Source organism: Suricata suricatta, chromosome 17, assembly GCF_006229205.1.
Source record: "Suricata suricatta isolate VVHF042 chromosome 17, meerkat_22Aug2017_6uvM2_HiC, whole genome shotgun sequence".
Classification (NCBI taxonomy): Eukaryota; Metazoa; Chordata; class Mammalia; order Carnivora; family Herpestidae; genus Suricata; species Suricata suricatta.
The window spans coordinates 42934232-42950666 of NC_043716.1; the positions used below are offsets into that span (position 1 = coordinate 42934232).

The following is a 16435-nucleotide window of genomic DNA, read 5'->3' on the forward strand; positions in this document are numbered from 1 at the left end:
TGAGAAAACAACTTTCATATATCTCTCATTTCTTTGACATCTGCTCTGCTGCTTTAAAAATCTTCCTCTGTGGTGGTCTGCAGTTTCACTATGAGGCATCTTGTTATTTCTCTTGCTTGTAATGTGTTGGGCTTTTTTGTTGGGTCTTGTACCCGTTTTGGATAATTATTAGCCATTGTCTCTTCAAACATTATTTCTGCCCTGTTCTCTTTTTCTTTTTCCTGTGAAATTCTAATTAATTGTATGTTAGCCCATCTCATCACTTTGCCTTTTGACTTTTTTCTACTTTCTTTTAGTCTCCATGTGATCCATTTTGGATAGTTTCTTGCCTTTCTGGTTCCAGGTTCTCATTTTGTTGTATTTAATTTGTGTTAACCTTACTGAATTATTATTATTTTTTTTAATGTTTATTTTTGAGAGAAAGAGAGCATGAGCAGAGAAGGGGGACAGAGAGAGAGGGACAGGCAGAGAAAAGGGGACAGAGGATCTGAGGATCCGAAATGTGTTCTCTGTGCTGATAGCCATCAGCCTGGTGCGGGGCTTGAACTCACATACGGTGAGATCACTACCTGAGCCACCCAGGCTCTCCAACCACACTGAATTGTTAATTTTTGTTACTATGTTCCCTGCTGATATTTTCAAGTTTGTCTTTTATTTATTTATTTTTTAATAGACCTAGTTTTATAATCTATATTTGATAATTCTGGCATTTGACATGTTTATGAATCTGTTTGTCGTCTGTTGTTTTCCTAGCTGTTGCTTAGGGCTTTATTTCTTTTACGCTTCTTTGGTTTTTTATTGTGCTGCTCATTTTTCCTGAAAAATTACTTGTGAAATTTGAGATCTAAAACGTATTCCTCCAGGGAGAAATTTGTTTGCTTCTTCCAAAATGCCTAGAGATTTTACCAATCCAGAACTACTTTAAACCACTGTATTCATGCCTTGCAGTTTGTTTAGTTGGTTTATTTTGTTTGTTTGTTTCATCTGCCCATTCGGTATTGATCTGAATTGTGTTAACATTTCTCAGTGGAGCCCCCTCTCCCTGCATTGCCAAGGCAACTTCCTTGTAGTTCTCTGAGGGTGGAGGAAATTTTTCTCCTGGTTTACATTTTCCCTTAGAGTATAACACTTTGGAAGCCTTTGAAGCTTGAAGTGCGAAGGGTTTCCTTATTGAACCCCTGCCTGGATTTTGGCCTGTGACTGTCCTCTTGGCACCTTGTGCCCTGTGAATGGAAATTCAAGATCTGCAGGTACCCTTAGGGCAAGTGACTTTGGTGCTTCATTTATGTGTCTTCTGTTCCTAATTTCCCTTAGATTTTGTCCTGGCAGGTCGCTTATTTTATCAACTCTTCAGTGCTTTTAATATCTTTTTTTTCCCCCATAGTTTGTCCTGTTTTTATAATCATTTTCTAAGGAAAGGTTAGTTCAAACATCCTAGCCTGCTGTATTTCCAGAAACATTCTATAAAATCTTTCAGCCCTTGGCAAACGTGTATTGAGTACATAACAGAATGATTAATTTTAGTATTGGGGCTTCAGAGATACAGTCTCCCAAGTAGGGCAGATATTACAGTGAATGGATCTCACAAGCACTTTGGAGCCTGAAATTTAAACAGTTGCATTGGTTGGGGTAGGAGTGTTTGTCTCAAGGCGGTGGACTCCGCTCACAGATTGAAAACCTAAGTTCTTTTGTTGGAATCATTTTGGTTAGTTTATTTTACTTTTATTTTCTAAAATGAAAATATCAGGTAGTGTTTCCTGATGAAGGGATATGTGCTGATTATGAAAGTCCAGCAGCGCAGATGGTCTCCGCCAGAACTATTGTTAAAGAGTTTACTGGGCATGTGTGTATACATGTGTGTTCATGTAATAGAGTTCCTCATTTCCTTTGTGTTATTTAACCAATATCTTGTAAACATTTTTTGTCCTCTAAATAGTACTGTAATGAGTGTCCTTGTATGTATATGTGCGTGTGTGTACACACACACACACACACACACACACATACACATATCTGTACTTAAGCATTTCTTTTCCTTTCCATAAATTTCCAAACTATAATTCTCTAGTCCAAGAATATGCTTACTTTAATATGTCATCACATAGTTGCTCACAGATTATCAGCAGTTTGCAGGTCCCAGTTTCTGTGTACCCTCCTAATACTAAAGTTTATCACTATAATTTTGTCAGTGAGAAGAATACCTTGTTTTGCCTTGCATTTCTTCATTAGTGATATTAAACATCTTTTCATAAGTGTAATGGACCTTTGGATTTTTCTTTTAATAATTCTTTAAGTTCTTTGCCTCTTTATTTATTGGAGTATTTGGGTTTTTTTTTTCCTCCCTGATGAGTAGGAGCACATTATTTATTAAGATTGTTAACACATTGTCATTTGTATGGTAAACATTTTTGCCTGTTTGTAATTTTATCTTTTAACTTCATACTGACTTTTGCTATTAAGGAGTAAAAAAATTTGGAGTCAAATTTATCCCCTTTTCCTTTTACATCTTACTGGTTTTGTGTTACTCTGAGATATTCCTGTATGGTTTGTGTTTTTAATGTCATGTTTCAAAAGTCCTTCACTACTAGAAAGTCATAAAAGTACTTGTCCTTGTAATTTTTATGTATGAGATAAGGAAGCAACGTGCTTTTCTACTTTTTTTCTAACACCTAGACACATATCCTACCATCTTTTTAATAAGTTCCCACCAATCTGAATTGCAGTTCAATCACAGATTATATATCCATGTTACAGGGGTCTGTTTCTGAGTTTTCTGTTCTGTGCCACTGATCTGTTTGTTCATCCTCCAGTATTATACTGATGTGGTCATGCTGTTTTGTGGTATGCTTTTTTTAAAAAATAGTTTATTGTCAAATTGGTTCCTTCTTTTTTAAAAAATAGTTTATTGTGTGGTTTCCCTGATATTCTTTATCAAAAGTTAGTGGATAGTTTTGATTATTTTCCCAAAAGAACTCAGAATTAATGTGTGAAATTCCTCCAGATCGCTCCTCAAAAGAGAGTGAGAGTTACACTCTGATCTTTATACCACTACAACACTCTCTCTTACAGCAAAAGAGAGAAAAAAGAAAAACAAAAGTAAATAAAAACCCCTGTGCATTGGCTTTTGAAGAAATTTGACACTTATAAAATTTGAATGCAGGCGCATGGTATCACCGTGTAGATCATCTTTTACATCTACCAGTGACGCTGTCATTTTTCTTTATACGTAATCTCCATATTTCTTAAGTTTATTTATAAACTTATTTCTTATATAGATTTTTTTAAACTTTGAATCTGCTTTTTCTTCCATTTGTAGTCTTTCATTACGTATTCTGATAATAATTATTGATATATGGGGAAGCTGTTGTTTTTTGTATATTTATTTTTTATATCCGACCATCTTACTGAGCTCTTATTTATTTTCAGTTGATTTGCTTAGTTTCCTTTGTGAATAGTTATATCATCCAAAAATGACACTTTAATATTTTTCGGTGTTTATACCTCCTTTCCCCCGTTATGACATTGCTAAAACTTCTGTAATGATGTTGAATGGTTGTGATATTAATGTGTTAATCTCTGTCTAATTTTCTTAACGTTAATGAGAATGTCTTTGGTATGGCATCATTAATTTATGTTGATTTCTGAAAAAAATACTGTTGTTTTAAAGATGGATGCTTACAGTGTTTTTTGTTTTTGTTTTTAAGAGTCACCCAGCAATGTGCAAATCCTTTTTGACATCTAAAGGGAAGAATCTTGATATTCCCCCTCCCCTCCCCCAATACTAACGTGATGAATGATATCAGATTTGCTAGTAATGAACTATCCTTACATTTATGGGAAAAAACCATACATAATTGTGTTATATTATTCTTTTAGTGTTCTGTGGGAATTGTTTTGCCTGTATTTCTTTTTGATTTTTGTATCTAAGGTATAGCATGGTAAGGATAGAGTTGAGAGTGAAATAAGCAACCTGTAAATTAGGGGACAAATGTCTTCATCTTCATTTACCTACAGGATAGAAATAACATTTCCTTTGTAGGTTTGAGGGTATTATGAAGCTGATTTGTTGAAGTCTACAAAGTAAACTGCAGATTCAGTTGTAGAAATACGTAACAATTAAAATGTAATTTTCCAGAATTCAAGTAAGGTATTAACTCAGATTGACAGATAGGTTATAATCCAGTGATACTGTGATTATGCTGTCTGTATTTGTTTTCAGAGAAGGTGTTTTTCAAAAATACTCTACTAGTCGATAATTGTGTTTTAATCCGTTGTATGTTTTGGCAGTGTCTGGTTTTCTTCCTCGTGTGATCGTGGGTTTTCTTTAATGTTTTGCAGCGGCGAGTGGAGCAGCCCCTCTATGGCTTAGATGGCAGCGCTGCGAAGGAGGTGGCGGAGGAGCAGTCGGCCCTGCCAACCCTCATGTCAGTGATGCTGGCGAAGCCTCGGCTGGACACGGAGCAGCTGGCGCAGAGGGGAGCTGGCCTCTGCTTCACCTTTGTTTCAGTGAGTACCAAGGCTGGTTTGGTGCAGATCCTTGTTGCCCTCGGGCTCCTTGGTGAAGTGTGAGTACCTGTTTGCGTGAAGAGGTGCTGCCATTGCTCACTGTGTGACTTGTAAAGGTAGCGTGGTTTTATTCCATCTCCCTTGGGTCAGGGGCCTGAGAGAGACTGCTTTGTTATAGTCAGAGCACATCACGGGAAAGCAAATACGGTTTTAGGTTGACAAAGAAGTAACAAAGACACAGATAAATTCCATCACAGCCAAAGCACTTGTCTAATTAAAAATAAAATTGCCGAGCTCCAGGCGTCACTTATTTGGAGTAGTGTCCAGGTCAGTTAACGTCAGCATGGAGGTGGGCATCCTGTGGCATGTCTGCCAGCCGGCTTCCCCTCCGTGGTGTGCGTGTGGCCTGTGCGCTTGCCTCCTCATGGGGTCGTACAGATGCTTTTCTCAGGATGTTTGGCTACCTATTTGCTGCTTTTAGCTTCTTTCTGTCTGCTTGAAGGACAAGAAGGTTTGACCCCAATTTTACTTGCCAAATTACAGTGCAGTTTGACTCCAGAGTTGTTATTTTTCTTGGTTTCTGTGCCCTGCCACAGATGATGCAGAGCAAGAGAAAGCTCCGTTGCCCTATTCGTCCATTTCTGAGGCCTCTTTCAGAGCTTAAGTCATCACTGATCCAGATTTCTTTCTCTTCTGGTTCATTCGCTCCACTGACAACCTAAAAAGAATAAGAATTTTGTGGATTCTGAGTCATTAATCCACATGCAGTTAGTTGTATTCAAAAAGGCCATAAAAAGGGTGGGTGCCTTAAAGGAAATAAAAATTATAAAATATTTAGGGAACCATCGCACACAATTTGGAGTACTGTCTTACAGTCATTCCAGTTTTTCCTCAAAGAGATATTATAGCTTTTAAACTTACAGAATTTTTTAGGCATGAAAGGAATTGAGAGACTTGTGTGAAGTCGGTGTAATTTTTTCTGTGGGTGGCAAAATAAACACAACACAAGATCGGAGAATTGATCAGTACGGTTCTGTGGGTGGGCCCGAAGGCAGAATGGCATACTTTGTATGAGAATGTTGTGCTTCCCTATAGCATTGTTACAGAGACTGTGCCTCTGCGCAGGTTGTGTAAATGACATTGTTTACTATTCACTGACCATTAAATCTTCATCTTCCAGCTAACTTTCCCAGGCAAAACCTTGACTAGTCAGGTTAATTTGTCTTTATGTTCTTTTATTGCCTTTTTATTTTTATTTTATGTTTTTAAATGTTTGTTTATTTTTGAGACAGAGAGAGACAGAGCATGAGTCGGGGGAGGGGCAGAGAGAGAGGGAGACACAGAACCTGAAGCAGGCTCCAGGCTCTGAGCTGCTGGCACAGAGCCCAACGTGGGGCTCGAACTCACGAGCCGTGAGATCATGACCTGAGCCGAATTTGGCGCTTAACCGACTGAGCCACCCACGCGCCCCTTTTATTGCCTTTTTAATAGTCTTTTTTTTTTTTTTTAATGCTTTTTATTTATTTTTGAGAAACAGAGACGGCATGAGCAGGGGAGGGTCAGAGAGAGAGAGGGAGACACAGAATCAGAAGCAGGCTCCAGGCTCTGAGCTGGCAGCACAGAGCCCGACGCGGGGCTTGAACCCACAAACCATGAGATCATGACCTGAGCCGAAGTTGGACATTAACTTACTGAACCACCCAGGCGCCTCCCTTATTTCCTTCCTAAAATCTACCTCCATTTCACTTGAAGGAGTTCCCTTTGTTTACTGCACAAATACTTCCTGAATGCCCACTATGTGACAGGCATGTAGTTAAGTACCTAGGATTTCGATCAGCAAAACTCAGTCCTCTAATGTGAGCCTTCCCTAAAAGGTATTGGGATGTGTACACATGGATAACCACTTCCTCAGTCCTTTCAGCGAGTGCACTCAGGTTGTCAGAGGAGTGCGGATGCTATGGCCATATGGTTCTCATGGAGAGAGGAGAGGTGGCAGAGAAGAGCAAGAAAATGATCATGTCCGAAGAAGGAACAGGGAGACAAGGTGAAAACCAGAGACCTAAATGGTTTGGTACAGTTCTGGATCGCTTTGCTTCTCTGCAGTCCCAGCCAGGATATAAGCTTAGTAGTCTAAAGAAAAGAAGAAAGCAATAGAATTAACGTTAGTAAGTATTAAAAAAGTGTTTTTAAATAAAGACCAGCAGTTTCCTGACAAATATGCAAAAGCTATGGCAGTTTTACGGGGAAGGCTGGCGGGGAGACACATGACTAGTAACATGAAAAATGCCTAACTTCACCCATGGAGAGATGCAAAATAAAAGAAGGTAACACTGTTTTTTTCTTTCTTTCAATCTTTATTTGAAGTTAACACATTTGACTTAAGTGTTAAGTATTGATACATTTGATAATTCTCCATGTACATTATAGTTTAGATACACATGCAAGTTTTATACTGACTCTAAATTGGTGCAATCTCTTAGACAAGTTGGTTTGTATCTGAGTGATAAGTTTACGTATCCTGGGATCCAGAAATTCCATTCCCATAAAATCGTACAAAGATGTTTATTGCATTGTTTACAATTGCAGAAATCCGGAAGTGGTTTCCCTTTACCCGTGTATGAGAATTTGTATCGAGGGTGTCTGCGGCTCCCAGTGGTCAGCCCTCAGAACATACCTGTGCAGCACGATTCATTAGCCACAGTTGATGCTCCCTTCTCCAGGCCCTGCTCTTCTCGGCTTGCGCTCTTTTGGTTCTTTCTCATTTCCCAGACCTCTAAACAGTGGAGTGCCCCTGGGCTCAGTCTTGAGACTTTTGTCTACTTTTATTCTCTGCGGAATCTCACTGAGTTTCTTTGCGTTAGTTATCACCCATATGCAGAGCACTTCCAGGTTTGTGTCTCCAGCCCAGAGCCCTGCCCCAAATTCCAAACCTATGTAGTCAGTTGCTTCTAGACTTCTCTCTGTGTCTGAGAAGCATATCAAATCTAACATGTCCAAAACTGAATTCATTTTGTTCCCCTGTTCCAAAGCCATTTCTTCAGCGGCCTTCCACGTCCTTCCACATCTCAGTAACTGTCCACTCTCTCCTAGTTGTTCAGAAATCATGGAGGCTTTCTGGTCTCTTCTCTTTATTTTATATTCCAATTACAAATCCATCAGTAAATCTTAGTATTAAGGTATGTTCAGATTCCTACTTCTAACCTCTTCATTACTACTACTACTACTTGAACTAAACCATTGTACCCCACTGAGGTTATGATAGTAACCCCCTAACTGGATTCTTTGCTCCTACCTTTTTTGCCTTTTAATCTGTTCTCAGCAGATGAGAGTGATTCAGTCATGTCTGCCCAGAGGTGCTTAAAAGGACATATGAAGGCCTGCCTGTCTGTTTCTCACCACTTGGCCATTTCTTACTGCCATCTCCCTTGCTTACCAGACTCCATCCACACTGCCCGCCTTGCTTCCTCAGGTACTACCTGGCATGTTCTCATCTCAGGGACTTTACACTTGGGTGTTGCCTTTGTCTTAACATTCTTCTTCCAGATAGTAAGTCTGCCATGCTCCCTCAGTTCTCTAGTCTCTGTTTGAATTTCCCCTATCACAGGGGCCTACCTTGATTACACTGTATTAAATAGTAATTCGTCCAGGCCCACTCCACACAGTATCTAGCTCCTGTGCTCTACTTTGTTTTATTATTCCTTGAAAGCTGCATCTTTTAACATTACACAAGACAATCCTAAAAGCTTGGAGTTTTAAAAATGTATTTTCATATTGTTTTATGCTGAAGTATTTTAAAGCACATTTTAGAAATCCTGACCTCCTATCTCTGAATTACTTAACAGGCATTTTCTAAGAAATATACATATTTTCCTAGATAGCATAATTAACATTATGACACTTACTTTTTATTGCTGTTCATTCTTATGTAAAATAGAATCTTCCTGTCAGCGTCTGGGCCTCTTTGGCTACTTTGACTTACAGTTCTTGAGAAAAGTAGGTTAAATGCTTAGTTCTTACCTTTTAATTACCAATTTTAATATTTTAAATAAAATTTTAATTTTTAAAGTGAGGAGTAATAGCTGTATGAAATGTTGACAAATAGCTTTCTCTTTTTTTATGTATAATTTTTTTAAATGCTTGTTTATTTTTGAGAGAGAACATGTGTGCATGAGCGGGGAGGGGAGGGGATAGAGAGAGGGAGACGCAGAATCCAAAGCAGGCTCCAGGCTCTGAGCTGTCAGCACAGAGTCCAATGCAGGGCTTGAACTCACGAACCATAAGATCATGACCGGAGCCGAAGTCGGACGCTTAACTGACTGAGCCACCCAGGCGTCCCTAACTTTCTCATCTTTGATTATCCTTAGGCCTCATGGATTTTCGTGGATGTGTATCCGTAAATATAATCGTTCCTCGTGCTGGTCAGCTGCTTACAGCCTTTTTTATCCTTTCATCATGTGATGAACATTTGGGTTGTTTCCACTTTTTGGTTATTATGAATAATACTGCTATGAACATTCATGCCCACGTTTTTGTGTAGGCGTATGTTATTGTCATTTTAGGTATGTGCTAAAGAGTGGAATTGTTGAGTTTTATGGTAACTATTTCTTAGGAACTGCCAAACTCCTTTCCAAAGCAAATGTACCATTTTACAAACTCAGCAGCAACATATGAGGGTCTTCCACACATCCTCGCCAGCACTTATCATGGTCTGTTGTTGTGATTATAGTCATCCTAGTGGGTGTAAAGTGATAGCTCCTGGTTTTGATATGCATTTTCTGAATACTAGTGATACTGTGGATCTTTAAAAAATTTCTTCTGGCCATTTGTATATATTCTTTGAAGAAATGTATATATCCTTTGTCCATTTGTAAATTGAGCTATTTTATTTTTATTGTTGAGTTGGAAGGGACCCTTATCAACTATATGATTTGAACATATTTTGTCTTGTAGGTTGTTGTACTTTCTTGAAAGTGCTTGAAGCACAAGAGGTTTTAATTTAGAAAAAGTTCAACTTTTTTGTTGCCTATGCTTTTAGTGTTGTAGCTAAAAAGACTTTACCTAACATAAGGTCAGGAAACTCTACTTCTGTATTTTCTTCTCAGTGTCCTTGTAGCTCTTACATTTAGGTCCATGATCCAATTTGTATTATTTTTTGTGTATGGGTTTCAGGGAGTGGTGGTGGTGGGGTTTCCAATTTTATTCTTTTGCATGTGGATATCCACTTGTCCGCGCACCATTTGTGTGAAAAGACTATTCTTTCTCCATTGAATTGTCTTGGCACCTTGTCAAAAATCAGTTGACCATAAATGTGAAGGGTTTATTTCTGGACTCTGAATATCTCCTCCATCGATCTATATGCCTATGCTCATGTCAGCACCACAGTCTTAATGATTGTAGCTTTGTAGTAATTTTTTGAAATCAGGCAGTATGATTCCATCAACTTTGTTCTTTTTCAGGATTGTTTTAGTTGTTTTATGCATTTCCATAAGAATTTTCGAATCAGCCTTTTAGTTTCTGCAGACAAATCACCTAGGAATTATAGTAGATATGCTGAATCTGTTGATCAATTTGTGGAGTATTGCCTTCTTAAAAATACTAAGTCTTCCATTCCATTAACATGAGATAGCTTTCCATTTACTTAGGTCTCTTTATTTTCTTTTAATGTTTGCGGTTTTCAGTGTATGGATTTTGCTCTTTTGTTAAAATTATTTCTAAGAGTTTATTCTTTTTTGGTCTGTTGCAAATAAAAGTTTTCTTTGTATTTTCTTTATTTTATTTTCAGTTTGCTCATAATTTTTATATATTAGTTTTCTATTCTGCGGTTTTGTTGAGCTTGTGTTTTAGTCCTAATAGTTCTTATGTAGGACTTTCTGTGCATGGCATCCTGTCATCTACAAATAGATATGGTTTTACTTCTTTTCCAATCTGAATGCCTTTTACTTTCTTTTGTTGCCTCATTGCCTGTCTAGAACTTCTAGTACAATGTTGAATAGAAGTGGTTCAATTGGGGGATGCGTGGGTGTCTCAATCAGCTAAGTGTCCAACTGTTGATTTCGCCTCATGTCATGATCTCAAGTTCTTGGATTCGAGCCTCATGTCAGACTCTATGCTGAAGGCACAGAATCTGCTTGGGATTCCCTCTCTCCCTCTTTGTCTCACTTGCGTGCATACTTTCTCTCTCTCTCTTCTCTCTTTCTCTGTCTCTCTTCTCTCTCGAAATAAACTTAAAAAGTGGTTCAAGTGGACATCCTGTTTTATTCCTGATCTTAAGGGGGAAGGCATGTGATCTTTGACAGTATTATGTTAGCTATATGTTTTTTCAGAGATGCCTTTTGGGGGATGGAAGAGGTGCCCTTCTGAGGTGCCTGGGTGGCTGTGATTAAGTGTCTAATTTAGGCTCGGGTCATAATCTCATGGTTCTTGGGTTCAAGCCCACATTGGGCTCTGTGCTGGCAGTGCAGACTCTACATGGGATTTTCTCTACCTCTCTCTCTGCCACTTTTCCACTTGCTCTTTCTCTCTCAAAAGAAATAAATACAAACTTGAAAAAAAAAAAAAGCATCCTTCTATTCGGAGTTCGTTGAATGTCTTTACCACGGAAGAGTGCTGGGTGCTTTTTCTTGAATCTGTTTAAATGATCACATGGTTTATTTTTGTTCTTGAAACCTGTCCATTGTGTGTTTCTTTGTTAATGCTACTTGCCACATAGTAGGCCTTTTCACTCTTAAAATGTACTTTTTTTTATCTCTGAGAAATTTTTATTTTACTCTTCCTTAATTCTTTCTTTCTCTATTTTTTTCCTCTGGAAAGCCTATTAGATTGTTTTGGAACCTCTTTGTTCACATTTCTGAACTTTTCTTTCTTCTTTATTTGACCTTTTGTCTTATCTTTTGGGAGATTTTTCTCTTTTCTTTTTATAATGTTTATTTTTATTTTGAGAGAGAGAGAACTAGTGTCAGTGGGGAAGGGGGGGAGAGAGAGAGAGAGAGAATGAACGAATGAATGAACCCCAAGCAGGCTCCACACTGTTGGTGCAGGGCTTGATCCCATGAACTGTGAGATCTTGGCCAAGATCAAGAGTCAGATGCTCAACTGCTTTAAGTAGGCTTCACGCTCAGTGTGGAGCCCAACCTGATCTTGAGATCAAGAGTCCAATTCTTTTATTTTTTAAACTTTTTTTCTGGTTTTATTTATTTTTGAGAGAGACAACACAACCAGGGGAGGGGTCAGAGAGAGAGGGAGACACAGAATCCGGAACAGGCTCCAGGCTCTGTCTAGCACAGAGCCCGACGCGGGGCTTGAACCCACTACCTCTGAGATCCTGACCTGAGCCGAAGCCAGACAACCGACTGAGCTACCCAAGCACCCCCAAGAGTCTGATTCTTAACCAACTGAGCCACCCAGACGCCTCACTTCTGGAAGATTTTTCTTGACATTACCTTCCAGATCGCTGATTCTGTATTCAGCTAGGTTCATTTTGTTATTCAGCTAATCTATTTAGTTTTCAAATGTTTGATAATTTTAAGTTTATTTTCATGTTCTTTGCTTTTTCCTTTTTACAGATGTATCCTTTGACCGTCTGGGAACATATTTTATTTTTGTATTTGTTTTTATTGAATTATCTGTTTTCTCTTGGATCTTTGTCTTTTCACATTGGAGCTTCCTTTTGGGCTGTTGGTTTTCTTGAAAATGTGTATTTAGCTTTAGTTGAATGAAGTATTAAGGTGGTTAATATAGGTTACTGGCATAGATTTTCCTTTGCAGGTAACATAGTTCTGCTTCCCGAATGGTGGGAGGCTGACTGTAATCTCTTTGTGAGTGTTTGGTAAGTTCTGGGTAGGAGGACCAGGTTCTCTACCAGCATCTACGTTTTTTTAAATTTTTATTATCTTTTTTTATTTATTTTTTTTTTAATTTTTTTTAATGTTTTATTTATTTTTTGATACAGAGAGAGACAGAGCATGAGAGGGGGAGGGGCAGAGAGAGAGGAGACACAGACATGGAAGCAGGCTCCAGGCTCTGAGCTGGCTGTCAGCACAGAGCCTGACACGGGGCTCGAACCCATGAACGTGAGATCTGACCTGAGCCGAAGTCGGGGGCTTAACCGACTGAGCCACCCAGGCGCCCCATCTTTTTTTTATTTTTGAGAGACAGAAAAAGACAGCACGTGCAAAGGAGGGTCAGAGAGAGAGGGAGACAACAGAAGCAGGCTCCAGGCTCTGAGCTAGCTGTCAGCACAGAGCCCAACGGTCTCAAACCTATGAACTGTGAGATCATGACCTGAGCCAAAGCCAGACGCTTAACTGACGCTTAACCGACTGAGCCACCCAGGCACCTCTACCAGCATCTAAATAAGGAGAGGGCTTTGTTTTAATGAGTGAAATGTTTTACTCTGCAGTACCTTCCATTTCTTTCTCCATTGTATCAGTTGTGGAGGGCAGGGGGGTAGGTACTGTACTTTCTTTGCCTTTTTCTCAAGCCGCAGTATTCACACCAGGAGCTCTCCCCTGGATCGACTTATTTCATTTTTAAATCTTTACTTCTTTTTTTTTTTTTTAAGTCTTATTTAAGAGATCTGTTCTTGTGCTTTGTCCTGGGGTCAGAAGGTATGCAAGGGGGGACCCACGGGGTCCTCTGTGGACCTTATAGGTTTTAAATGTGTCATAATTGTTATGTTACATGGGTTACTCCTGGTTTTTGTGAATGTAAATCTCAAAAGTGTGAGGCAATTCAGGAACTCCCTTGAAAAGACCCAGTCTAAGGGCACCTGGGTGGCTCAGTCAGTTAAGCTGACAGCTCAGAGCCTGGAGCCTACTTTGAATTCTGTGTCTCTGTCTCTCTCTGCCCCTGCCTTGTGCGCGTGTGCTCTCTCGATTTCTCTCTCTCTCTCTCTCTCTCAAAAATAAATAAACATTAAAAAAAATTTTTTTTTGAAAAGACCCAGTCTGTTTCATTGGGGATGTTTTAGGCTATGAATCTATTTTACTTTCTCTATCTGAACCCAACTACTTTTGAATGTTTCTTAAAATTTAACATTTTAAAACATTACTGATCCTTGACTCTGTCTTGTTTCTTAGTGCTCTTACGATTTCATTTTAAAAGTATCTCTGCATATCACCAGGGCTTTGGAAGATCCAGTTTGTCATCCAATATTACTTTTATAATAGGAACAAAGAATATGGACCTCTCGGAGGAGCGTGTTATGCAAGGTTGGGGTTGCACTAAGTTAACAGCTACAGTGGCCTGCTTAGAAAGGCCAGCAACTTCTGTTCTCATTTGGGAGACTGTAAGCTCTCTTTGTTTTCCAGTTTTGTGTTTCTAAAGTTTAACTAGGACCAGGCACAGAGGTCCACAGTTAATATTGAATGGATGATCAGAATGAGTATTTTTTTCTACCATGGACTCATTTGTCACAATAATAGGTTCTTATATTTCTGTAGTTCTTTTACCGTTGGAAAGTATTGTTTCCCTTTTTATGAGGATTTGCTACCTCCTAACCTGCGTCCCACTTGCTCAGCTAACTTTTTACATTTTTATTTCTTATCATTGAACTGTTTGTACATACATCTTTACATAAAGAAAGGTTTAATTTGGAAACATCCCACCGAATTACATTCTAGCACCCTGTTTGCTAGAAGAAAACTTAGAATCAGAAATGAGCACATAGAAAAGGCATTTTAGCAAAGCTTGTGTACCAGAATCTGAAAGTTATAAAAGAGCCTTTTGGTCAGTCATGTGATTCTTTTCAGCTCTTACATAGTTTGAAAGTCCTATTTGTTTAGAATCACATTTTAAAAGAGGATTGTAAGAACAATCTAATGATAACTGAAGGAGATAATGCTCATATCATAGTTCAATGTAATACTTGAGGTTCATAATGATGACCCTTATAAACTAGTAGTAAAAGAAAAAAAAAGGTTTGCTGCATCGTGGAGAGGAAAGAACATTTTCAGTTATTTGGACTTCCCTGGACGTGGCTCTGAACCCAGCTCTAGCACTTGGGGCGGTGCACAGTGTTCAGCCTCTTTGAGACTGGTTTCTCATTTTTGACTTTTTTGTTTCCTGCACCAGTCTTCTCCCTTCCCCTGGTGTTGGTGCACACATGCTCTCCTAGGGATGACCTGACCATCTCCTCTCCTTGACTGAGTATTTCCTTCACACCTTAGTGAAGCCGCTTTCCTGAGACTGGCACCCCTGATTAGGTTGTACGGCTGTTGTATACTCTCTGTAGCACTTACCCCAGTTGTGTTTCTTGTATGATTTAACAGTTTCTTTCAACAAATGTTTATTGAGTGCTTAATAAATCTTCACTGGGATTGTAAACTTTGTTAAGGCTTATAGAATAATGACTGTGTTCATGGGTTTTATTTCTGTTTGACTTGGTCGTTGTGTCCCTAACATGTAACACAGTGGTTAGACATAGGGAGTGAGTAGTTATTGAATAAAGAAATCCACATGGAGAATCTAATATTGCCTACCTTATTTTACAAGGCTGTCATGAGCCTTCAAGATAACTATGTGTATGAAGTGCTTATTAGCTTACTTGTGGCCCGGTGAGACAGTAGCTCTAATTGTTAACAAGAGGGAGTCCGTCTGCCGTGGCCATTGAGAATGGTGATTGTAGATGTAAGTACTCCTTAATTTATGGTCTCCCACTTACTAGCTCTGTGACCCTGCATAGGTGCTTAGAATCTCTGATTTGCATTTCCTTTATCTATAAAGTAATAATAATAACTACCTTATAGGGTTTTGTAAGGATTGCATGTGATCATGACAACAAAGCAGTTAGCTGACAGTAATTGCTCAGTATTGTTTATATCTTAATGAATGAGAAAACTAGTTTAAGGAATGTATAGAAAGTATCAGAAAATTCACATATATGGGGCACCTGGGTGGCTTGGTCAGTTAGGTGTCCAACTTCAGCCCGGGTCGTGATCTCACAGTTTGTGGGTTCGAGCCCCAGCACAGGCTCTGTGCTGACAGCTCAGAATCTGGAGCCTGCTTCAGATTCTCTGTCTTTTTCTCTCTCTGCCCCTCCTCCGCTTTAGCTCTGTCTCTCAAAAATAAATAAATGTAAAAAAAAAAAAAAGAAGAAGAAGAAAATTAACATATATGGAAACACTACATTCTCTGATAAGATGGTGGCAGTAGATGTATTGCCATCAGCCCATAATCTTCAGAATATCCAGTATTTTGATTATGTCTCTGAAGGGTTGTATTGTATTAGATTCAATCTTGTTCTCTAAAAGGAGTTTTGGGAGTATAATGATTGTATATTCCCGAATAGATGAATTATATTAAGACGTAAACCTTATAAATTTTAAATGCCTTAGAATGCCCAATGGGATTATGTGACTATATATAAAAGTCACATCAGCAAGTGACATTATGGGAAACCAACCTGAATTTTTGGACCGCTGCGTGTTCATGGATAATGTTTCAGATTTAGGAGACTATTCTGAATAGCAGCTCACAGTTCTTCCTGCCTGGAGTCACAAACCCCCTGTGTGGTGGATGCTTCGCCGGCCTTTTCTGACAAAACCATACTGGCATACAAGTGAAAAGGACATGTTATTACAGGAATGACTTTTAATTTTCTCTAATTTACATATTTAAAAATTCATTTGGACACATTTGGTACTTTAGACTATAGGGACATGATCCAAGCCACCATGTTAGCCTTTGCTTCTCATTTATTTTTTATTTATTTTTTCAAGTTTATTTATTTATTTTGAGCGAGAGAGAGCGAGAGCAGAGGAGGGGTAGAGAAAGAGGGAGCGAGAGAGAATCCCAACGGACAGTGCAGAGCCTGACTCAGGGCTTGAACTCATTAACCGTGAGATCATGACCTGAGCCGAAAGCCACCCAGGTGCCCCCCTACCTTGCTTCTCATATAAATTGTTCTAGTTTCATCTTGGGCTACATGACC

At 38.9% G+C, this 16435-nt stretch overlaps 1 protein-coding gene across 7 annotated transcripts in view; it reads left to right on the plus strand.

Annotated features, from left to right (window-relative positions):
* Positions 1 to 16435, plus strand: part of TLK2 (tousled like kinase 2) — a 127264-nt gene that overhangs the window by 62338 nt on the left and 48491 nt on the right. For all 7 annotated transcript variants that reach the window (XM_029927384.1, XM_029927383.1, XM_029927386.1 and 4 more), the window contains one exon: positions 4339 to 4506. In XM_029927384.1, the coding sequence (XP_029783244.1) occupies positions 4339 to 4506 (168 nt within the window). The remainder of the gene's footprint in view (positions 1 to 4338; positions 4507 to 16435) is intronic.